Source organism: Durio zibethinus, chromosome 4 (genome assembly GCF_047325235.1).
Source record: "Durio zibethinus cultivar Kanyao isolate XHJ-2024 chromosome 4, ASM4732523v1, whole genome shotgun sequence".
NCBI lineage: Eukaryota > Viridiplantae > Streptophyta > Magnoliopsida > Malvales > Malvaceae > Durio > Durio zibethinus.
Genome location: NC_143165.1, coordinates 35,449,274 through 35,474,990, shown reverse-complemented (window position 1 = coordinate 35,474,990; position 25,717 = coordinate 35,449,274). Strand labels below are relative to the sequence as shown.

At 27.1% G+C, this 25,717-nt stretch overlaps 2 protein-coding genes across 6 annotated transcripts; one reads left to right on the top strand and one right to left on the bottom strand.

Annotated features, from left to right (window-relative positions):
• Positions 1 to 7,095: 7,095 nt before the first annotated feature.
• On the top strand, positions 7,096 to 10,047 carry LOC111288407 (putative xyloglucan endotransglucosylase/hydrolase protein 28). The gene is made up of 4 exons (XM_022879289.2): positions 7,096 to 7,715; positions 7,814 to 7,914; positions 8,457 to 8,665; positions 9,171 to 10,047. Exons 1-4 carry the CDS (start codon positions 7,520 to 7,522, stop codon positions 9,673 to 9,675), a joined length of 1,011 nt encoding a protein of 336 aa, XP_022735024.2. The 5' UTR covers positions 7,096 to 7,519; the 3' UTR covers positions 9,676 to 10,047.
• A 3,231-nt stretch (positions 10,048 to 13,278) lies between these two features.
• LOC111288372 (anthranilate synthase beta subunit 2, chloroplastic-like) lies at positions 13,279 to 18,665 on the bottom strand. 5 transcript variants are annotated; one of them, XR_002690091.2, is made up of 9 exons: positions 18,212 to 18,665; positions 17,956 to 18,119; positions 16,881 to 16,951; positions 16,703 to 16,740; positions 16,497 to 16,607; positions 16,207 to 16,306; positions 14,778 to 14,913; positions 14,213 to 14,369; positions 13,279 to 14,025 (listed from the first exon to the last, which is right to left on the bottom strand). XR_002690091.2 is itself a non-coding variant. In XM_089760068.1 (9 exons), the coding sequence occupies exons 1-9, from the start codon at positions 18,324 to 18,326 to the stop codon at positions 13,753 to 13,755; spliced, it is 783 nt and encodes a 260-aa protein (XP_089616194.1). In that variant the 5' UTR covers positions 18,327 to 18,665; the 3' UTR covers positions 13,279 to 13,752. The 5 variants fall into 5 exon arrangements, 3 of the variants coding, with proteins under 3 accessions (XP_089616194.1, XP_022734986.2, XP_022734987.2); XR_002690090.2 differs by having other exon boundaries at positions 13,279 to 13,783; XM_089760068.1 differs by lacking the exon at positions 14,213 to 14,369 and having other exon boundaries at positions 13,279 to 13,783; positions 14,009 to 14,025.
• Positions 18,666 to 25,717: the final 7,052 nt, after the last annotated feature.

The window sequence follows — 25,717 nt, the reverse complement described above, 5'->3', positions numbered from 1 at the left end:
TAGATCTTAAATTTTTATTAAAAAAAATTAATTTAAACCTTACAAATTGAAATTCTTTAACGTTGGAACTTAGAAGTGGTTGAATATTTTTTCAGGATATACAATATCATAATATTTTATATTACTGACTGATTTCTAATTCTCAGGGTTTGTATGAGATGGAAATTGGATTTTTTTTTTTTTTTACAATGTTAGGAATTAATGAATGTTAATTCAAGTAATCATCTTGGGTGAAAGTGTCAGCTGGCAAAATGTGTATTTTAATACTTATTTTAAATGAAACATAAAGGAAGCATTGGCAGACAAGGCTTGCATTAATTAAGTAGTTTTTAGAAAAACCGAAAGCTAACCACTGAAACATTCTTATAGGGAAACATATTATTATAATTTATTATTATAAGATTAATATAGTTTCTTATAATATAGCTAATTTACTTGGCTAATTATGTACTCCACCATAAGGTAGGAAAATTATCTACATCATTACCACAATCTTGATGCTCAAGTCTCTCATATCCTACATTTATGGGAATATATATATATATATATAAATCCCTAATTTATCTTGCACATATAATTATAATAATAATTATTATTATTATTATCATGAATTTTTTTATATGATTTAATATTACAATTACAAAATCGTAATTCATAATAAATAAATTTTGCTTTAAATGTTTTAAATTACAAGCACATGAAGGCAAGAACAGTTGAGACAATTTGCTTAACCACCACAACTTTATTAGTGTGATGGCTGAATATAATGGGGGACATATCCTCATAACTTGCAATGAAAGCAAATGTTTAACCAAATTTCAATGCGCCGAAAAGGCCAAAAAAAGTAGTAGACAAATGATGAAGATGGCAAAGACTATTATATAATTATTTCACACTGAAATTTCCCGTCAAGATTGATTAGGATAAGATATGTACCAAAATTATGATATGCCAAAACACTACACTAGACTTCCTATTCTGATTTTGCCATACATAAATTAACATATATATACATGTGAAAACATATATAATTAAAAATATATTGTGAACATGAATTTTTTTTTTATAAAAAAAATCGTAATCTAAAAATAAAAAATGAGATTATAATTTTTAAATACTAAATTTATTGAATGTTATCTTCTCAAAATAATTTATCGATAATCTCTTATATCGATTAATATATCATTAAAATTGATGTTTAGAGATTGTAAGTTCGAAAAAATTTATACGCATAATATTCTTTTCAAGAAGGTAAGTAATAGGATATGAGAGTTTAAAAATAAATGATTGAATAAATCAATTAATCTAAATCTTAAGTTTGAATTCAATTTTTTTATTTTTTTAAACTACGAATAGTAGTTAATAATTACAAGTATGGGATATTCGCATCAACTTTTAAAGATTATTTGATTTTTGGTTTTTTTTTCTCAAATAGATTAACAATTAAGTTAGGATAAATAGCTTATTTCACTTTCATGTCAAATATATAAAGGAAAGCATCAAGAAAACGCTTTATTCTCAAGAGAAAAATATTAACAAAATGAAGCAACTCTTCTTCGTTGAGTATTTGAACTTTGTTTGATTGTCAATAAAGTATTACTCCAATTTACAATCTAGGAGTATAGATAGCTTTAGTTATAAGCAAAATTGTTTAGCATTATGGGGTTTCAAGTTGGCAAATGTAGGGTCATGATCACAAACGACTTTCCAGTGTGTTTCTTTTTTCTTTTTTTTTTCAGGTTTCTACGTTATCTCGTGAATCGTGATATTGAAAAATAAAGAAAAAATCATCTCCTATTGTAACTTACAAGGTGAAATTTATATGGAAAGATTCACAGAATGACGACCGAAATTAGGGTTTACCATTGCTTTGTCAACTGAAAAAAAAAAAAAAAAACTGAATAAATAGTGTGTTTTCCTTTTTTTTTAGATAACGTGGGAATGGAAAAAATTAAAACGCCAAACTGGCCCGCTACAAAAAGGAGCCGCCGGATTCCTGCTTCTGACGTGGCGAGATATGGAAAATTGCCACGTAAGCAAAGCAGGAAAAAGTTGAAGACCTAAGTACCTGAAATATAACACGTGTCTCGTTACTACTGGGTGGAACCCAGTTTCTATTCTTTAGAAAAAAAAATTTTATATTCTTAGAGAGCAGGTAAACGTCCCCTCAGGAGCTAAAGCTGAATCTCTTGTCCCCCTAGGTCCCACCTTAAAATCTTTTTTATGACTAAAATGCCCATGTCAGTTGATCTTTATTACTGGTCCTGTCTTGATTTTCCACGTTAGATTTCGACTACCTTGTCCCTGTGTGGGCATCCTTCCTCGTGAGTTTGGTCTTACGCAATGGTCATTTTTATTTTTTATTTTTGTATACATAATCACAAAATATTATGCTCTTTTATATTTAAAAAATAAAATAAGATATATTATGATAAGGTAATATAAATATGATAAAAAATAAAAAATATATAATTTAAAATATTAATAATTATTATATATAAATTTAATAAAATTAAAAATATATTTTATATTTTTATATCGATATAAATTATAATATATAAATTTTATATAAAATATAATATAAATATATATTTTAATATTTCACATAATATAAATATATAAACAGAGAAATCTAATACTCCCTAAGCTTTGGTCATCTCCATAAATTTTCATCAAAATTGTTGTTAATGGATATAGTTTACACATTATATCAAATTTGCTCTTACACTCCAATCCAAAGCAAATAATTTGTTGATGAAATTTCTTTAATAATTTTTTTACATAAAGATTGTAAATTAAAAATAAAAGAAGGGATTATAAGTAGTAAATTTTGAATTTTAAATTTATTAAATATTATCTTTTAAAGAAAACTATATAAATTAATTAAATTAAATTTTAAATTTTAATAATTTTTTATTCTATAATTATTTTTACTTTATGTTAATATTCTAGAGGAAATTCAATGAAAGCTTTCAATAAAAAAAATTGAGATCTTAAACCTCAATTATCTTAATAAAACATAATTAACTCTAATAATTAGGACATGTTCAAGGTTTTTGCTAATTGTATAGGGAGAAGTGGTGAAAGGTTATGTTACAAACAAATAAAACATAACCTATATGTTTCTGACAAAAAAAAAAACATATATGTTGGAAAAATGATGAATTCCGGAAAAAAAAAAAAGAAAAAAATTGATGAAGAGATAATATGTTAATAGTTAAATTTGTGTATAAAATTTAATTTTTTTTGAAAAATTTTTATTTTAAGTGAAAATTAAATTTAATAATTTAAAATATTATATGATAATACAATACGAATATGATATAAAAATAAAATATGAAGATAATATGATTTAAAATTATAATAATTATTATATATAAATTTAATAAAATATAAAAAATTATATTTTATATTTTTATATAGATATAATATGTAATTTTTATATAAATATAATATAAATATATATTTTTTAATAATTATATAATATAAATATATAAATTATCAAATAAATAAAAAATAAATGACAAGAGAAAAGGACAGGTAATCAAAACTACTCCAAAAATAACAAAAATTGAATGAACAAAACAATGTCAAATTTAGTAGCTAACGAGTCAAAAGAATTAGTGTTGCCTTAAATTTAGGCCAAAATTTACCGCCAATCTGAGTAGACTAGCTACGACCTACGAGTTCCTTCTAGTCAAAGCCTTGGCTTTCTAGTCAACACTCGTGTCAAATCAGTGTTCCCCACTTAAAATTAAAGATAATATCTCAGCCGTTGGATTGAAATCTTGACAAAAAGAAACAGAACCGATTACTCACATTATCATTGGAAAACATAATTCACAGTCCCCCAAATAGACAAGATCAACGGCTGTGATTGGCTAGAGGATCTACTCCTTGGGATCTTCATTTTGTGATTACTTTAAGCTCACGTGCATGGTATCCACCGTAGGCAGCATCCACATCATATCATATGCACCTTGGAATCTAACATTAGATCCCACTGTTCCCCAACGTCATGCAGTGAAAATAAAAATTAAATAAAAATCCCCTTCCATATTCACCTGAGGTATACATTAGCAACACAATACTTTGAACATCTAAAATGCGCCTTTAGACAAACTGCCTTTTGTTTGTCTTTTACTTGAGAAAATAAAATTTACTAACTTTTCGATAGAATAATAAACAAATAATCCATGCGGATGAAAAAGTGGGGCCCAAATGAAGTGTGACGGCCCGACGGACGTTTAGAGGGGGGCTTTGAGACTTGAGGTCTAGATAACGCTTTAACGGGATTGAATCTGAATGATTATTGTTCGTTGACCCCATGATTAACGGCGTTAACGTCGGGGTGTAAATGTAAATGGCCATAAATTGCGGGTGCAATTTTTTTTTCGTTTTATTTTTGGCAGTGGACTTTGGAATGGAATAAAAAAAAAATTTTATGATTATTTTCCGGCGATAATGTAGATATTCAGATGTGGCAACGGCTAGTTTGTGCTGACGTGGAAGGTAGCAGGATGTCACGTCCGCTCAGACAAATCCTGTAATCTGTGGAGTATTGAGAGGACATGAGCCCCACGAGAATCCCACAGCATTTATATTGAAATATGGAAACATACTAAAAAAAAAAAGTAAAATGACATTTTGTACTAATAACAATAAAATATGATATTAGTATATAAATTTTCTTTTCAAAGAAAATCAACTTATTAAAATTTATATATTTTTCTGTCTATTTTTTATATCTCAAAATTATATTTTATTTTTTTAACATATAAGACTCTTATTTTTTATATTTTAATTTTTTTTATGATTTTTTATTTTTTATTTATAAAAATTTTAAATATTAATATTAATACATTAAACTCAAAATTTTTTTTCTTAAAATCTATAAAAATCATTACATAATAAATATTTTGAAACAAAAAAAGTATAAAATAAAATTTAGTCTCTTTTACCATTAAAAAAAATCTCCTATTGCAATGGACGATTTAATTGTTTGAATAAATAATAAGTTATCATGAAATTTTAACGTGATTTAATCATAATTTGGTATGATCTGAAAAGGAAAAGTATAATATTTCGATTTTTTTTTATAATGAATCCAAAACCCTAAATAAGATTTGCCACCAACCCCACTAAACAAGGGGTTGCATTTGTTTTTCAATTAATAGTTAAACATTAAATCTTAAATACTTCAAAGTATTAAAAAAATAAAAGGATGTTACCGAGTGACTTTAAGATACTCTTTAAGGTTAGATAATGTTTTTTTAATAATATTTTTTATTTGATACGATAATTGATAATTAATATGTTAATTTTCAATTGAAAGAAAATATCAATTTGTTCAAAAGATTAAAAAAATTAAAAAATTCGTTAATTTTATTAATTCATAATGTTTTTTAAAAAATATTATTTAAATTTAGACATTTATATTTTTTTTATTTCGACGTTCAACGACCCTATGATTTTCATTTTCATTAAAATTGAAAGCTTTTTTTTTTTTCGACTTTGATCTAATTATTGTAGGCCCAAGTTTAATTATTAGCACATAAAAATCAGCTTAGCACTAAGATTAGTGGAATCGTGGAGGCGTTAGTTAAGAAACGGTCCAGTGCCAGCTGTACAGCATAAATGCATTCACGTTTTCTTCTTGCCAAAAGAACGCAAAAAACCAAATCGTCGAGCCTTAATTTAATTGTGAATGCGCGTCTCCTTCGCTGATTTAAGCCGTTCAAGTTTTGCCACGTGGCACGTCGAATAATGGAGGCTCTAGGGCCCCACGCGATTCTTGTTTACTACGATGGGGTTACGCGGCAGCGGCCCTTTCACTTTTGTTTTTCTCCTTCCATAATTGCCCTCTCATGATCCTAGCAATTTGCGATTACGCCATTCGAAGTCGTTTTGTTGGGCAAATCAGGATATATGTGGGCCATATTTGGGTACTTTCGGAATTATGTGAAACGGAGCGGTGCAATGGGCCGGTTTCTCAACAACCAAGGAGGCGCCAGTTGCCCGTGCCCCGTTATAATTATTTTTCATTTTTTCTTAATTGCATTTATAAATATTAAAAGGAGAACCTCTTTTTGGCCCCAAAAGTCTTAATAATCATTATTTTTACCCCCAATGATTTACACATTTTCTTTTGTATTCCCCACTGTTGCCTTTGTCCCCCCAAATTTCTTTTTTATTCCTTGCTTTTTATTATTATAAATTTTGGCCTTCAAACTTTCAAAGTTTAATTTTCTAGCTTATCATGTAACTTTTAATTTGGAAGCCTTGGGGGAGGGATAAAGCTACCAAATAATTGTGTTTAAGAAGCTATTCTTATTAGTACTTTAAAGCATAAAATATAAAAAATTTGAATCAAATTCCATATCTTTAATAAAAATATTTCCAATCAAAATTTAATTTAATTGATTGCTTTACTTCCTTTAAAAAAGTAAATTCTTAAACAATTAAAGTTTAATTTTTAACATTGATAAATTTTTAATTTTTTAGATTATCATATCCTTTATAATTAAATGTTTCTTAAGAAGAATAAAATTAATAATACAAAAAATAAAGTAATTTTAGACGTGCCCACATTAAGATATTATCCTTTTTTTTTTCATTATCTAAAGCAAAAGATAAGAAAAGCACTCTCTAATTTACCCACAATTTTAGCAATTACTATCAAATATATTAATAGATTTGAACAAAATCATAAAAAAAAAAACTTATCTTTTTGGATTGCTTCAATCAATTTAAATAAAAATTGAAATAATCATTATTTCATACTTTATTTTCAAAGCAAGCAAATGGAAAATTTTATTCATTATTAAAAATAAAATTATTTTTTAAAATGAGGGTCTTAGAAAGAAATTTTGAATAGACAAATAAAAAGAAAGAAAGAGAAATGCCAACAAATTTAAACCAAAATCACAAGGTTAATTTTCTTTTATTTTTAATAATCAGATATAAATTTATTTACTTATTTTACATAAAATATATCAATTAATAAAAATGAAATTAAATCAGAATAAAAAATTTAATTTTTTTTTCCTGTTTTGTCTAGGACATGGCAGTAAAGGGTTCATGCCTACTGACTCTGTTCTGAATTTCTGAGTTAGGATTCCTCAAGCCACCTTTCACCAAACCAAATATTAAAACAAAGGAAGAAAACCCATGAATTATAGAATTATAGAATTAGGAAAGAAACATGATGATGAAAAAAATGTAATGTAATAATTAAAAGAAAATGAGAGAAAAATATACAATGAGGAAAAAATAAATAGAAAACCAGTCTACATATGAACAGCTCAACACCTTTTCATCCTCCAATAAAATGACTCGTTCTTTTCTTTCATTTCAATAGGCAAGAGAGTATTCCTTTCTCTGTCAACAATCTCTCCCTCTTCCTCTTCTTCCTTAGTACTCTTCTCTTTCTCTTATATAATCTCTGTTTTAAAGAGTAAAAAATATACAACCATAAAACAAGGCAAAAAATAAAAAATAAAAAATAAAAGGGAAAAAAATGGTGATGAAGTTGCCTTGTCTGGGTTGTTCTTTGTTCTTGGTTTTGACTTTGGTTTCTGTTGTTGCTTCTGGGTCTGAAAAAAGGCTTCCTATTCTGTCATTTGATGAAGGGTATACTCAGTTGTTTGGAGATGATAATCTAGTTATCCATAGAGATGGTAAAGCTGTTCACTTGTCTTTGAATGAGAGAACAGGTTTGTTTCTTTTTGCTTGTTTTTGGGCGTTGTGTTTTTTCTTTTCTTTATTGTTTTAGTGAAAGGAAGGATTTTTTTTGCTTTGTGGTGTAAAACAGGGTCCGGATTTGTATCACAAGACCTTTACTTGCATGGTTACTTCAGTGCTTCAATAAAGTTACCTGCTGATTACACTGCTGGAGTTGTGGTTGCATTCTATGTGAGTTTATTTCTGTTCAAGCTTCTGCTTCAAGATTAATCTTTTTTTTTTTATTTTATGGTTGCTATTAACCAATCCAAATTTTTTTTTTTTTTTTTAAAGTATGATGCTAATCCTTTGCTTTAAACTTAAAATTCTGGTCAAACTATTGATACTCGGATTTTCGAATGTTTTCTTCACTTCCCCTTTCATGGTTCAACTTGGAGTTTGATAGTGTCCTGAAGACGGTTTTTTTTTTTTTTTTTTTTTTCAAGTCAGAAATTTCAGATTTTCGTTAAAGTATCTGATCAAATCCAGATAGATGTCACTATAAACATATTAAAGTTTCTCATTATTTTTGCTACAAAAAGCTTTATAAGAAAATAAAATCAGGTTGATTAAAATAAATTCCAGATAGTTTTGCCTTTAGTTTTAATTTCAAACTCATTTTCCAATATATATATATATATATATTGTTGCAAAGATTTTCTTTTTAAAGGACATAACTTCTGAAAATAAATGAAAAGAATCCCCTGTTTATAGATTTTTTTTTCTGATGACAGATGTCAAACGGTGATATATTTGAGAAGAATCATGATGAAATAGATTTTGAGTTCTTGGGTAACATCAGAGGCAAAGATTGGAGGATTCAGACCAATGTTTATGGCAATGGAAGCACCAGTGTTGGCAGAGAAGAGAGATACAATCTTTGGTTCGATCCTGCAGATGATTTTCATCAGTACAGTATTCTCTGGACTGATTCTCAGATCATGTAAGCATCAAAATCTATCCCCGCATCTCTCCTATAATTGGTTGTAGCCTAGCTTTCCTTTTTCCTCTATTGGTTAAATCCCTTAGCTTTCTTCTCCGCTTCAACCACAACATATTTAACTGATGAATTTTTTATGATTAAGTGGGACTTGCTGTTTTGAAGAGTGTGATGTGATGGTTTTATTGTAATGTAGGGTGGGGTTTCTTATTTGTGGAGGTTTGTATAATTGTACAATATGTGCTCTGGTTTTTGCTTATAATGGCATCCCCCTGTTTCATCCAACCAGTTTTTCTTCTAATTGCATAACTAAATTGTTCTGTCGCGGTCTGCTTGCTTTGAGAATGGATGAAACTATAGGAGATTAGGCTTAGAATTGTAGTTCATGATTCTATTAATCGATAATCCTTGAATTAATTTCTACATCTATGGTGATGATTATAATGTGGTGGTGTAGTGCTGGTGCTTGCAGATAAGATTTCACTCAAGTTTCTGTTCATGTTTCCAGATTTTATGTAGACAATATTCCCATTAGAGAGTTGAAGAGAACAGCTGCTATGGGTGGAGACTTCCCCTCTAAACCAATGTCTTTGTATGCTACCATATGGGATGGGTCCGATTGGGCTACTAATGGTGGCAAATATAGAGTCAATTACAAATATGCTCCTTATGTAGCCAAATTCTCCGATCTGATCCTTCATGGCTGCACGGTTGATCCAATCGAATTTTCATCAAAGAGGTGTGACAGCACCCAAAGTTTGGAACAACTTTCTACCAGTATCACTCCTTCGCAAAGAAGCAAGATGGATAACTTTAGGAGGAAGCATATGACATACTCCTATTGCTATGACCAAACAAGATACAAAGTTCCTCCTCCTGAGTGTGTGTTCAATCCCCAAGAAGCCGAAAGACTGAAAAAGTTTGATCCAGTCACATTCGGAGGAGGCCAGCGCCATCACGGGAAACGACACCACCGCAGCCGAGCAAGCCCGTCCAAGTCTGATTCCATCTAAATAAAGAGACCTTGCTACAATTATTTTGTTGCATTGTGTGCATTATTCCCTCTCCTTTCCATTCAGTTTAATATAATTGGGGGCTCAGTTTTGTGTATAGAGAGAGAGGGGGGAGAGCACAGATATTTATTGAGGGTGATACACTTCTTATATGTTTCATGATGTCGGTATGTGTATAGTTCATACGTTTTTTTAGATTCCCAGTCCATTTTTATCATTCATATTGTCTCTCTCTGACTTTTACAGATTGAATTTGGTGATGATTTCCTGTACTTCCCACAGACCCTCATGTGTTCAATAAATACTTTAGAATGTATCGAGTTTATACAGTTCTTATACATGTATGTAAATGCCATCAAAGCATCTCTGCTTCATTTTCTGGTGAGGTCTTTTTCTGGTGGTTCAAAGAATCATCTGCAACACCCAAAATTGTTGTATTTAATGTCCAAAATTTGGGGTTATCTGTATGTCTGTTTGTATGTTTATAATTTTAAAGTCAGACTGTCATGTTCAGAGGACATTTTGTCAATGGGTAGTTGGTTGGAATCCAAGGTCGGTTATTTGTGACAAGTGGGGGAACTCACGTTTTGCAAATGGCAGCACGTCTGGACCGTAAGTTTAAGGGTAAAACTGTGATTCTGGGGATGGAAATTAAGGGATCCTCATTGTTTTAACTTTGAAGGGGAAGATGGCAGTTGGGGTATTAGTCTCAAGCAAGGATTGTATTTCACGCATCTCTGGTACGGTGAGATTGAATTTATTGTATTATCAATTAAATTTCAATGTTAATTTTAATAAAATCTATTCAACATGAATTTTTTATTAATTTTTTTATTCATAATTACGATAATTTTTATTATTATTTTGAATCTCATCAAAATCAATTTCATGGTACATTCAAATAGAGCATCAGTCTCACATGCTAGCATTTAGGGTAGTTGGGAACTTGTTGATTTATTGCTTTGATTTCATATTTTCATTCAAGAAGCGAGGGAATTGCATGTAGCCAATAGCAACTAGCACGTTTACATGCTCCATTGTTAATGTTAGGCTTAATGCACCGTTACTACTACTCATCCCTTTACAACTGGAAACGATTGCTTAGTCAAAAGTCCCATTTATACCCTTTTTTTACTAAAATTCTGAAGAACCAATGCTAATAAATGCCTTTTAAAAAGATAATTAAGCATTCAATAAGCTTTTTTTTTTTTGCATTTTTCAACTTAAAAATAAAAAGGTGAAGGAAAAGAACTAAAGAAAACTTCAAGAAGAAAAAGAAGATTGTGGGATGTTGTTTTCATCATGAACACTATTTAAAAATATAATCGAATTCTTTTCTATTTCATACAAAGAAATTCAAGAGAAAAATTAGATTCGATTCTTAATTTTTAAGATTAATAAATAGAAAAAAATATTGTATACAGATGTTAAATTTAAATTTCATACTTATTTAATATTATTTTTTAGAAATAATTATATGAATTAATTAAATAAGATCTCGAGTTTAACTAATTTTTATAATATTATTTTACCATCTTCTCCTATTATTATCTCTTTCTTTATATCATTATCATCCTTTCATTCTTTCATTTATTTATTTATTTTTCCTTTATAAAAAATGTAAATCTCACTCATTCATGAGTACATATAGTGTTGAAAGAATTGTAAAAGTGGAATGAAATTAATTGTAACTAACATGAATCCAAATTGCAATGAAGCCTCCAAAAATATTTCTATTTTCACTTATTGGGGTAAAGCCTAAAGAAAGAGTTTATTATTGCAAGACAAATTATCATGGATTCTGAGGAAGCTTTAATTTTGTCTTAATCCAAACTTTGTAACACTCAATTTTAAAACATTTGGCCACACATTAGCTGTCATGTTTCATTGAGATTGGCTACTTTGTTGGAGAATTAAAGGTTGCTTCAAAATTCTAAGATAAGAAAAGGGGTTCATAATCAAAGTGAGATAAAATTGATGATAAGAAATTCTCCAAATCTTTTCTGAAAAGCACTTGTTAACCAGAAAGCATGAGTCTGGTTGCTTTTACAACAACTCAATCATCTTTTTTTTTTTTTTTTTTTCTAATTTTTTGTCCTTTTCCAAATGTTAATAGAATCTGTGGAACTGTTGTTGGTACTGATAGCTTATGAAATTCAATTTGGTTTGGGATTAGAACTTACCTTGGAAAGACCTCTTCCTACAAACAAGGTCGAGTTGAATTGTTTTGTTAAAAGTTATCCAAAGTTTGTTTTATTATTTATCTGCTTATCATTAAAAGAAGATATTTGAACGTTTAAAAATGAGATAAAATACAAGAAAAAAAAAAAAAAAAACTTTTATTGTTGTGCGTTACAGATAAAATGAGGTGTGGTCAGATGTCTAAAAAATTCGGGACAAATAAGGAATTGTTCTTACAACAGCATTTAGCATGTTGGGTCGGTAAAATATACCAAGAATTATATTATATATATATATATTTTTTTTGGTTATATTAAGGGTAAAACTTTAATACAAATAAAAAAAAATTGATTCGAAATCAAATTCTTGATATCCCTTCAAACATCTTTAACTACTAAACTAAAGATTTTAAAATTATTAGGTAGAATCTTGACCGTCATTTTTTATTTATTTAATATATAAAATATTATATTTGTTTTTTATTTTTTTTTATTCAAAATTATTATGATTAATTCATTTTGCAGGATAGGATGGTGTGCCCAAATGAATCCAGAAAAGATTTTTAATTATTTCTTCGGTGAGAAGAAGTTTAGAGTGAGGTAAGCTTCTCTATCGTAGAGTCAAGATAGATCATAGATGAGAGACTTCAAAAGAAGACTTAAATTGAATTATAATTCATATATTTAAAAAAAAAATTATATTCATGGCAATTGAATGCTTTAGATGTTCATTCATCCATAAAAGAAAACAGCGAAGCTTTCACTAAACCACATAATTCATACCTATCCATGAGCACTGACATAAATCATGTGCAAAGCTCATGGAAAGCTACATCTCAATCTTTTAAAGCAGAAAACATCTTCTTGATTGATACAGATGCTAAGCTTCTCTTTTGCTTGTCTACTACCTAAGGACGTGATTGATCAAGTTGGAGTATATATAACATAAGCTGGAGCTCAAATTCAATTTTAAATTTAATATTCGAAACTAGATTTAAATTCAATTAAATTTTATTTTTTTAATTTAAATTTAACTCTAAATAAAAATCTTACTACTCAAATTTACTAAATTAAATTTGATTAATATATAAAAATAAATTCGATTTTTATATTTAACAAAAATTCAATTATTTATGCTCAAATTAAAAATATTTTATTAATTAAAATAATTAAAATATAAAAAACTCAATTAAGTTATCCAACTATTTAAATCGAATATAAAGATATTTCAATTCGACTTGATCGATAAATCAAATTATTCGAACTTAAACTAAACTCGATAAAAATCAAACCGAATTTGAGTTTAACCCAAATAACTCACAGAGTAATATATCATTTTACACCCTTGCTACTACCTTTTCTACATTTGCTAACAGTAGAAGAAATGAAAGAAAAGGAATTTTATTAATACAGCTAACTCAAATGGAAGAAACGAAAGAAAAGGAATTTTATTAATACATGTTTGTAAGAAAATAACATATAAATGACTTGCACAAGATCATGCCCTCCATCTATAACCATACGATCATTAAAAGATTTTTTTTGAAACTAGCAACTGATAAGAAACATAAATGATAGTCCAAAAGCATAAATATCCAGAAGGATTCTTTCCACCAAGAAGAGGCAGATGCATTCAGAAAGTTTTTCGAAATATAAATGAGGCCACCGAGTTTCAAATTCTATGAGCAGACTTGCATGATCCCAAAAGAAAGGACAAAAAGAAAAGATGAAAGGATATGAGTTTACGCATCAGCAATTTTATGGCCTATGCTGGTCTGTGACATTTTATGACTGACGTATTTCTGTGCAGAACAAGACCTCTAATTCTGGGATTCAGTCGCCTCCTTTCTCTCTATCAGTTTGATGAAATTGCGAACAATTGTTTTGCCTTCAGAGGTTATGATGCTCTCTGGATGGAATTGAACACCCTACAGTTTCCAATCAATTTGTAAATGTAAGTAAAGTTAATATGGTGAGTCTAAACTTAAGTAAAAAGACAAGAACCATGTCTAATTTAGACATAGCTGACAAAAAGGGGTTCTTTAAATAATTCAAAAGACAAGGAAAGTGGCAAATAAACATAAAAATCAAGGAAGTCAAAAGGCTTCCTAAAGCCTCTGCATAAGGTTTTCTTTTGGGTCCTTTCTTTTCACCTATTCTCCTGTAATAACTGTAAGAAAAAAATGACAAAAAGCACTCGTTAAAAGTTTGACGTATACTCATCATCTAAAAGAACCATCTCAAGTAGCTCCTAGGACTTGTTCTGATGGCAACTTTTAGATTATTTCCTCTAACAAACTGGTAAGCATGAAATCTAATTATATATAGGACAATATTAAGCAGTTTATAGGAATTACCTGACAGAAAGAATACAATTTGCCAAGCATTGCAGTCATTTAATGCTGAATTAACTGCAAAACTTTCATGATTTTAGAAACCAGCACTGCTCTTTTGTGATGTTTATGAAGGTACCATATCAGAGGAGCTAGTTGGAGTGCACATGTTTGATCACAGCTGCAATTACCCAAGTTTGTATGGAGTTTCTATCATAGTAAATAATATACTCCAATTACTCTAGACAAGTTTACGTAGGGTAATCTTGCCAAATAAATCAATAAGAGGTTTCTTGATTTCTGTTGATTCATCAATTTCACTCTGAGATGGAGGAGAGGAGCAAGTTAAGATGACAAAAGGATCGCATTGGACCTATAGGTAATTTTGAGATGCTATACAAAAAATAATTACTGTAATTCTTAAAGTTAGAAGAAGAATAATTAATTTAGGTGAAGAAATCAGTTCTAGCACAGGAAACAAATTCTGACCAGCCAATTAGTTAGTAACCAATTTGATGGTATGCATATCTTCACATTCAACAAATCATTGTACAAATACATTACATGTAAAAAGTGATGGCAGTTTTACCTGTAGGTGCTTATAGACTTTGTGCCGAGCAGCCATTATCAGTCCATCTTCTGTCCAAGCAGTAATCTTGAGTTCTTCCCCAGGAAAACTGTCCTTTTCAATCACAAGGCTGTGATATCTTCCAGCTTTGAAAGGGCTGGAAAAGACACAATAATTGTAAGAATTACCGATAATATGAGGTGTAATTAATGAAAATAAATGAAACTTCTTTAACTTAAAATGTAGTTTAACAGACGCTTAACAAATGTCCAGCAAGAAGCACAAGGATAATAGCATAAAAGGAAAATGAGGTTTTGATATCACACCCACATGGGCGTTAGGGGAGGCAGTGAGGGGCAGTTTGCGATGAGAGAGAGATTGGCTTTATTTTAAATTGCTCAATCGTTATCATATACCTTTAGAAAATAGACACTATGCCAAAATTTATATGATCAGCTTTCTTTATCTGTAGTTCAATTGACTCCCTGCTCTTGACAACCTTTCATTGCCAATCTCATAGCTAAACCAAGGTCAGAAAGAGGCATGGTTATTTTCATAACTACAAACATAAATTTTGTAATTATTAAATGCTCTTCACTTCTACACCGTTCTAACATTCATTTTGCTAATCTGAAATTTTAATTAAAAGAAGCCTTCTTTTATGCCACTTCAGTTATATTTCAATGGCTACAACAAACTTAGGAAATTATTAGCTACATATTTATTTAACTAGGCACATTATGTGTAACATGCTGTATTGCATGAAAATCATAGCTGACATGCTATATAGAGTACTATGGACTTTCTGACCCTTAAAGAGTTGAACCAGAGATCTATTACATTGATAAAACAAAAGCTTAGAGGTCGTAAAATGCTTTGTTGAAGACTCAAGAATGTTTTTTCTCAAGGGGTATCGGAAGAAATAGTGGAATTTGAAACTCTTTGAAGTTAAAACCAGCATATTCATAGTTTTTATTTGTCCAGGCTATCCTACAAATCAATCTCTTCAGTCTTATAGTGTATCCCTCCCCCTTCTTCAGTTTTGAGGAAGACTTTTGAAACATTTAAAAACAACATGTGATTGTAGAAGAATCAAGGCATAGGTAAGGTTTGGTAATTAGAGTTCCAGTGGCTGTGGGAGATGAAAAAGAAAGGAGATAAGGTGGAGGGGATGGAGTTCGATGTCATAATTTAAGGGTATAGTAGATAGAAATTTGTCTGATAGCACCTATCCACTATTTTGCCTATAAAGTATATAAAATTTCCAAAAAATTGAAAGTTGTTAAGAGAAAAATGCCGTAAAGGAAACTCTATACCTGAAGGGTAAAAAGAGAGCTTACGAAACAATCTCTTTAGAAACAAAGTGAGAGTTTGACTAAAGATAGCACATAATTTAAGCACAGTTTGAGAATTTTAAAAGGAGAATCATGTCAGAAGAAGTAATACATACTTGGACAATCCAGTGAACAACCCATCTTGCCCCTTCTCATCATAATATACAAGAGAACTTTTGCCATGCATAACACCGAAGGGAGAACGCACTATCTTTCCTGCATTTTGCAATTAAGTCAAACAGATTATGTTAAAAACCCACCAGCAAGCTGCTCATCTTCCTTGATAAACATGAACAGATATAAATTATTCTCCAATCTAGCTTTTCTAGTATAAATATTGAGATGATACAGAGAAGACAGAAATTAACATGAACAATAGTTACTTAACGTATCCTAGAACACTCACCTCCGAAAGCCTCACCGATGCACTGCAAACCCATACAAACGCCAAACAAAGGTACAATAGGTCCAAGTTCCAAAACTGTTTGCAATGATATTCCAGAATCTTGGGGTGTTCCTATATAAAGGATAGAAAGTGTATAACATGCTTAAATGTGACAGATTTTATGTTTTGTTTATTAATAGTTTTGAAAAAGTACACCAAACTATTACCTGGACCAGGGGAGATAAGCACTCCCCTAGGATTTTTCCTACAAATATAACAAGAAAAATTGTAAGTTATCGAATCAAACTTTAGCGATTATATGTTAACATCACCACCCAAGTGACCATCATGTTACACAAGTGGATTAATAAACAATATTGCACTAGTAAAACGGTTAGTTCATACCTTTTCAACTCTTCTACAGTTAACTCATCATTTCGATAAACCTCAAAGTGACATCCAAGCTCTCCCATATACTACAAAATTAGAGGAAATTTCTGAGGATATTCTGTTCACGGTCAAGAATACAACTCAGAAAAAACTAAGAGATCAATTAAACCAAAACGTTCAAAATAAAGAAAATAGAACATTTCAGATTCTAAAAATTCTTTAATTAACTCTTATTACTCCTTTCATAAGGCGACAATTAAATGAACCATATCTTCTTAAAAGGAGAAAGACAAGAGCCAAGTAAGCATGATTCCCTACATTGAAGGCCAGATGACATTCTATTCCCTAATAGTCGGTTTCTCAGTGCTTATTCTTGTCAGAAAAAAAATTCAATTTAGATCGTATTGGTGATAATCTCTGACCAAAGAATTATGGTACCATAAATATAAAAAATTGTCCCATGCTATTGACTTTCAAGACCATCAAACTGAGTGATGATCAGTATCAAATATACCAAATTGGACTCACCGCACTGTTGCAATATTCAGCAGGAATCACTTTTAACATATCATGTCTCTTACTAATACCCTCAAACCACATTTGTTAATTGACAATTATAGCCATAATAAAATCCAACATTTTCACTGAGGTAAAATAGTTGGGATGAAGCACCTCAGTTCATGTGAATCCTTTCCTTCAAAAGGAAGAACTATAATAATATCAAAAACACTAAATTTTCATCAGTAAAAAATTTTTTTCTGGATCATATACATACATAGTATTTATTTCTTATAAGAAGAAACAAATCAACCCGTATATTTTCTTTCTTTTATACTGGTTTTAATTGAGTTTCTTAATTTTAATTAAATTATCAAGCCTTCCCTAACAATGAATGTATATTCTCTATCACACGACGTACAACAAATTTCCTATCAGCCTGCCAACGAGTAACTCTCATTTCTGTTGTTTTTCTAAAGATTGTAAGCAATCAAACAGCATTGCGGAATCAAGTCTTAAACCTCAAGGACAATTCAGAGAAGGCAAAAAGATTGGACAAAGAAAAAGACAATTTAGAACATGCAATTAAAACCTGGCAAAGATTGTACGTGAAACTATCATAATTGTCAATGACGATAATGGGATTCTTGCTGTTTTTCTTATACTCCAAAACTGAAGAGGTTGAGTCCGACACAGCCGATCCCAACGATGCTTTTCCAACAATCCCAGTAGTCTTTTTTGGCGAAAAACCAACCCCTGCAAGACAAAACAGAAAAAGAACTTTCTTTTGATACTCCGTACACCCAAAAAAAAAAAAAACCCAAAAAAGATTGAGAAAAGAGTGAGACTTGATGCAGGAGAGAGCCCGGATGGGAAAGACGGAGATCGGTTTTCAAGCTTTTTAGCAGAAAGTGAAGGTTTTTGTTGAACCAGAGACGATTGCAATATAACATTAGAAGCCATTTTTCTTCAAAAGTGAGAAAAAGAGCAAAGAAGCCGTCTTTTTTTTTTTTAAGGCGTCAGGTTTCTCTGTCATTCAATATCTCTCAGAGTTTCTGCTGTTCTATAAAATTTAAGTGAACAGGGGCCATCAGTTTAGGTCCTGAAATGGAAATGTGGAAACGGCGGATGGATTGTAATTGGGCCTGTTTTGGGGGTGGATCATCAGATCCTCCTTTTGCTGTTTCTGTTCATTTTTGTTATCCTTGTTGGAAAAACTGAATCCCTACTAGGAAATAGGAAATCTAAATGGGATTTTTAATAAGGGTTTTCGTGAGGAACTGATTTTTTTTCAAAGTTTTTAATGTGGCCCTTTAAAACTTTCTTACCCTTATATATATATATATATATGTCTGTGTGATAAAAAAATATTACATATTTAAATTATTTTAAATAGAAAATTTTAAATATCGATTTCAATAATATATTAATTAATTCAAAAAATAATCAATAATGATAAATTGATACTAAATTTAAAATTATAGAGGTCTAACTGCATCTTATTGTTATGGTCAATGTTTTAATAATTGAGTACCAAGTTGAACTCGTAGCATATCAATTTTCAGTTCAATTGGTTGATTTAATTAAAAGATGATGTCATTGTAAAAATATAAATTTTTAAAAAATAAAAAATTATTTAATTCAGTGACAAGTGAAATTTAAAAATTTTATCCTAACAGGTTGTCAACAGGTAGATACTATATTAAAATATATTTAAAAATTAATAAATTTATATGATAAATAATATATATAATAACATTTTAACAATATTAATCCTTAAATAAATATTAGATGCTTTTAATACCAAATAAAAATTTACACTTAATTTAATGGTACAAACATCAATGAAAAGACTTTTTTTTTTCAAATCGATTTGACAAATAATTTTTGATTGAATTATTTTTTTTTTAATTTCATTTGAATGAACGATGAGATTAATTATAATAAAATTAAAAATAATAATAAATTTATTATAATTATAATTTAAAAAATTTATTATAATTGTAATTAAAAATATTTTAATAAAAAATTTATGTTGAATAGATTTCATTGAAATTAACTTTTAAATTTAATTAATAGTATAATAAATTTAATCACATTACATTAAAAATACGGTTGAATCTAAATAAATACTTAAAAAATTACTTATTTTATATATATATTTGCAAGTTAATTTCCAATTCTCGGATTTCGTAAGTGAAAGATATATAACACAAAATTAATATCAATAATATAATCTGTTTATGGATGTAAATATCTTAATTATTTTTTTATTTACACTCCTTTTACATTTAAGCTTTTAGATTTATAAATTCGAAAGATTTTTAAATTTTTTAAATTTGTATATCCAAAAACTTTTAAAAATTTTTTGGATTTACATATTCAAAAATTTTTAAAGTTTTCAAATTTTTATTTTCAAAAATTTTTAAATTTATGTTTCATTGAAATTAATAAAAAATCTAAAGATCCGCATGCGTAATTTTTTTATCAATTTGTAAATAAATTTAAAATTATCCGAAATAATTTACATTTTTTAAGGATGTTATGAAAATCCTCAATTGATTTTTTTTTCAATCCTTAAATGTAACTTTTTTAATTTACTAATATGAAAATTTAGTAAGTTATATAGGTAAATTATAAAATTTATCAAAATGCATATATGAAAGTTTTAAAATTGACATTAAAAGGATAACTAAATAATTTTATTTAAAAATTAAAAAAAATAGATATAAAAATTATTAAAAAAATATTATTAAACACAGACTTTTGTTGAGTTACGGCTTATACATACTGGCTCAAACAAGATATAAAAAGCCCATAACAAATTTGATCATTTTAACTTAATAGGACAAATTGCCCGTATGTTTCTCTTATGACCAAATCTATCACCCCATTTTATAAGTCAAAATTTAATTAATGGTATCTTGAAAATTTCTAACATTTATTTCTTAACTAAATTTTGGTGCATCCAACCATGTGAGAGGATGACAAAATAAGTGAAATAAAAAAAATTTTGAGGAAAAACAAGTGAAGGAAAGGAGTTAATGAATTGTAGTTTTATGAATATATATGGAGGAGACGGATCAATTATACAGTGTAAAATTAAAAAAGTTTTATATAAATTTTTAATTATTAATTTCAACAGATTTAATGAATGAGAGAAATACGTAAAAATAAAAAAAAATAAATTTATTAAAATCAATAATTAATAAAATATATACAACTTTTTTAATTTTATACTGTGTAAGTTGATCACTCATCTTTATATATTCAAAAAACTACAATTCATTAACTCATTTCTTTCACTTGTTTTTCCTCATTTCTTTTTTATTTCACTTATTTTGTCATCCTTTCATATGGTTGGGTGAACCAAAATTTAGTTAATATATAGATATTATAATTTTTTTCAAGACATCATTAATTAAATTTATATCTATTTATTTTATAAATTTGATTTATTTTAACTTTTGTTTAACCATCGTTTGAGGTCTCAACATGTCATTTTATGTTTCTTTTCTTTTTTTGTTATTTTAAAATTCTTTAGATTATATTTTTCATTAAGATAAAAATTGTGTAAAAATAATATAGGTACCCATGTGACATCTCAATTTATTTTTTTTTTCTTTTAATTCTTTAGTTTGATAAATTTTGCAACAAAAAGAGCTAATGGATAGGAATGAGAAAATAATTTGTATTTGATGGATCCTAACTCAATTGGGATGTTTATGTAGTACCTCAATGAGTTTTGTTTTTTCCTTTTTCCTTTTTCCTTTTTAAACTTTTTAAAAATTTCTTTCATTTTTCCTTTTCTCATTTTTGTCTTTTTAATAAAAGTAATTTTATAAAAAATAAAACTATGGATGTGTCCACATGGCATCCAATTTGGTTTTTTTACCTTTGATTTTTTTGTGTTTTTTTATTAGATAAATTTTGTAATGATTAATGCCAATTGATAGAGATGTCAAAACAATATTCATTTGACAAGTTTCAATCATCTTAATATGATAAAGGAGGATTTCTTAAAATTAAGATTGAGTTGAGATGGATTGAGTTTTTTAAAGAAAAGCAAGATTGGATTTGAAAAATGTTTATGGTATTTTGTCTTGATCTATTTTAAGGTATATATAAAAATATATTATATTTTATTATTTATTTTGTTTTAGACATATATATGTATTATATTAAAAATTTTATATTTTTTTACCTTAATTTAAGAAACATGGCTTTTTTTTTTAGTATTTTATACAGTTGATCTTAGAATTATGAGATATAAAGTTTAATTTATTAATTATTATTGTATATTTTAAATTTAATATAACATGTTAATGTAGCACCCTTTATTAACTTTTTTTTCCCTTTTTTAACTCATTTTTAGTTTTTTTCCACTTTTTCCGTTTATCATATTCTCACTTTTCCTCCTTTTTTTAAGTTTTCGGCATTTATTTTTTAGATTAATTTTATGAGAAAAGGTAGTCAATTAGAATATTCACATTTTATTCTTGTTTGTTTTTTTTTCTTCCTTTCATTTTTTAAAAAATATGATAAATTTTGCAAAAAAAAAAAAAGATAAGTACTTAGCCATATTTAGACTAGATAATTCAAAACACGACATGAAAATGATACAAAAATATATATAAAAGTAATATGAGTTAAAATTTTAATAAAAATAAAAAAATATTTTTTATTTTTATATCGACATAAATTGTGAGACACATTTTTTATATAAAATATAATATGAATACATAAATTTTTATTATTTTATATGACGATAATGCAAAAATTATCAAATTTATCCATGATAATACGTGAATATATTTGTAGTTCTTTTAAATTTTGTAGTTTCATAAAAGTATGGAATTGATTATAATTTATAAGAAATTAATTGCCAAACTTATTTGATCTTTCTCATAGGTTTTACTACGAGCTACAACCATATTGATAGTGAAATTTTTTGCATATTGGATGTTGAAATATGTTTATAATTAAGATGGATTATCCGAAGAAGCATGCGTGGAGTCACCTTGGCTTTGCTCACCAACCAAGTATGGTCCCTTCGTGGCACCTTGCATGGTCTTTAGACCATTCCTAGTATTTAGTTTAAGAAATTCAACTATATATTTCATAGGGTTTAATTTTTACTTCTAATTTATATGATTCAATATCTCTTTCTTTGCTAAACAGAAATTGATTGATCTTTATATTACTACTTTATGGTGACGATATGATTATAATTACCAACAATTGGTTGAAAATGTTAGGTAAGCAGTAGGCTTTAATCAATATTTGCTTTTCTTCAGGGCTAGGACCCATAAAGTTAGTGCCTTTTGATTTATATAAATCTAAGTTATATTACTTTTAAGAGGCGTTTGATTTGATTCACGGAATGAATTTTTAGATTTTTTAAAAGATTTTTAACAATATCAATAAAGAAAAAAAGAAAGGGAATATTAAAACTCTTATCTACTTAAAGATTTTTTTTTTTTAATTTAAGATGAAAAGCAAAAATTTTGCCTTATTTAACCCTCGTATAATTGCATTTCAAACTATGTTATCTTTTTTAATCTCTTAAAATTACAAAGTAAATATGATTTTGTTTTTTTATAATTTTAACAAGTACTATATTTTTAAGATAAAAAATGTAATAGTTGTTGAAATTATATTTTTGAAAAATTTAAATTTTAATAAAGATTATGTTTTTAAGAAAAAACGTAATGAATATTAATATATTTTTTAATTTTTGAAATTTTAATAAAATATCACGTTTTTAAGATAAAAACGTAATGATATTGAAAAAAGATTATGTTTTTAATATAAAAATATAGAGAATGTTGAAACTATATTTTAGACATTATGAAATTTTAACAACGATCACATTTTTAAGATAAAAACATAGTAGATATTGAAAATTTATTTTCAATATTCTAAAATTTTAACAATTATATTATTTTTAAGATAAAAAAACGTAATATATGTTGAAATTACATTTTAAAATTTTTAAAATTTTAATAAAAATTACGTTTTTATTTTAAAAATGTAGCAGATGTTGAATTATATTTTTAAAATTTTAAAATTTTAATAAAGATCGAGTTTTAAGATAATAAATGTAGTGGATGTTGAAAAAAGATTGTGTTTTTAACATAAAACACTTAGTGAATGTTCAAACTATATTTTCAAAATTTTGGAATTTAAATAAAGATCATATTTTAAAAATAAAAAACATAGTTGTTGAAATTTTATTTTTGAAATTATAAAATTTTAACAAAAATTATATTTTTTAAATAAAAATATAATGCATGTTGAAATTTTATTTTTGAAATTCTTAAATTTTAATAAAAATCACTTTTTTATGATAAGAATGTAATCCTTGTTGCTACTCGCACTAAAATTAAAATAAAACGTAAAATATATTTATTTAATATTATTACATATAAAATTTTGATACGAGGGTTTTGCCCTTTGAAAGCACCAAAATGAGAGTTTACCACCCTCTTTCAACCATTTATGTCGATCTTACCTTGAAGGTCAATTCACGAATTTTTTTTGAGTATGGACAATTAACATAAGAATAATAATTAATAATGTAAAATTATCTTTGTTAAAATTATGAAAAAATGTTTTTTTTTTAAATTATTTGATTTCAACGAAAATTAACATTTGTTCGTGTGTCAATAAGAATAATATAGTAAAAAATTTTATTAGGCAATCTTCAATTTCTTTAAATCAAATACAAAAATTTTACAATCTTAAGCCAACAAAACTCAATAATTACATATTTACTTTTAATATCACTTTCTTTAAAAATCACTTTTTCTCTTGTAATCTAAAAATTTGTAAATCAAACACCTCTTTAAGGATTAAAATATTCATGTTGTTTGACCTTGATTTGGATTAGTTGCAATACAGGTATTTATTCGGTTGATTCGGTTAATTTTCAAAAGAATTATCCAAAATAAAATTATATTATTTTATTTTTGTTAACATAAGCAAATTTATTGATTTTGAAAATTAATCGACAAATTTAATTCGATTGGTTCGGTTAATTTTTTAATTAATCGAATAATAAATATATTTAAGTTAAATTATATTTTAAACTATTGAATTTTCATATTTTAAACAAACTAAATAAAATTATCTAACAAAATACTCAAATATCAAATTACTATATTAAAAACTCTAATAACTTATGAAATAAAATGATCCATTTTATATATTTTTCATTTTATATTTAGATTTTTTTTATATTTCAGTTAAAATTTCATTTAATTCAGTTATTTGGTTTTCAAACTAAATTAATTAAAAATAAATTTTTTTCTAAAATTATTTTTGTTAACTAACTGAAATTAATTCGATGATCTCTCGATTAATCAAATTAAATCAGTTCGATTGGTTAATTCAATTAAAATCGAACTATGAATACCTCTAAATGGCATGACATTAAAGTTAACGTTTGAAATTTATGAGTTCTAAGTAATTTATGCATATAATATTATTTTCAGTCATAAATATAAAAATTAAGAGCTTAAAGATAAATTAAACATTAAAAAAATTAAATATTCATTTACTCTTGAAATTATATGACTTATATCATTTTAATACTTTAAAAATAAAAATTCGTCATTAAATACTTATCTATCATCTTATGAAAATATTTATAAAAAGATATAATTAATTGAACGAGAAATAGGTGAAGAGTTTTATATTAGGTATTGGGTGTTAACGTGAGATTGTTGATGAAACAACAATCTTATTACTACAATTGTATAATAGGATGATAGAAAATTTTTTATCATAATTATTTTACTTATATTCAATTTTTTTTTTAATTCAAATAAGGGCAATGTCTTATTACATAAAAAAAAAAAAGAGGTGGTTTGATTCGAATTTAAACTCTAATGTTTTTTTTTAATTTTTTTTATTATTAGACCAAAAAATAAAGATATATAAGTATATGGCTTATGATTTGTTTAATTATTTTCTGCAAAAACTTTATGGAGAAGAAATATGGTTTAAAAGTATTAAACGTTTAATATTATTATGAAAAATATAATTATGAATGAAATATCTATATATATAAAATAATAAAAATTTAAAAATATGAGGATAATAAAATTATTTTATTCATAAAAATTACGGTTGACTCCAAGCATAACTCTTTAAATTTTTTTTATTTGAGTTTGCAAATTAAGCTTTTAAATCGAAAAATTATATTTTTTAATTATTTAACATTGAAATGAAATAACAACAATTTTTAAATGTAAAAACCATCTTCAATTTCAATACTAAACCAATCTTACTATTTCATGACAGAATAACATGATTTTATTGATTTTGAATTTTAAAAAATAAGGTAGTTT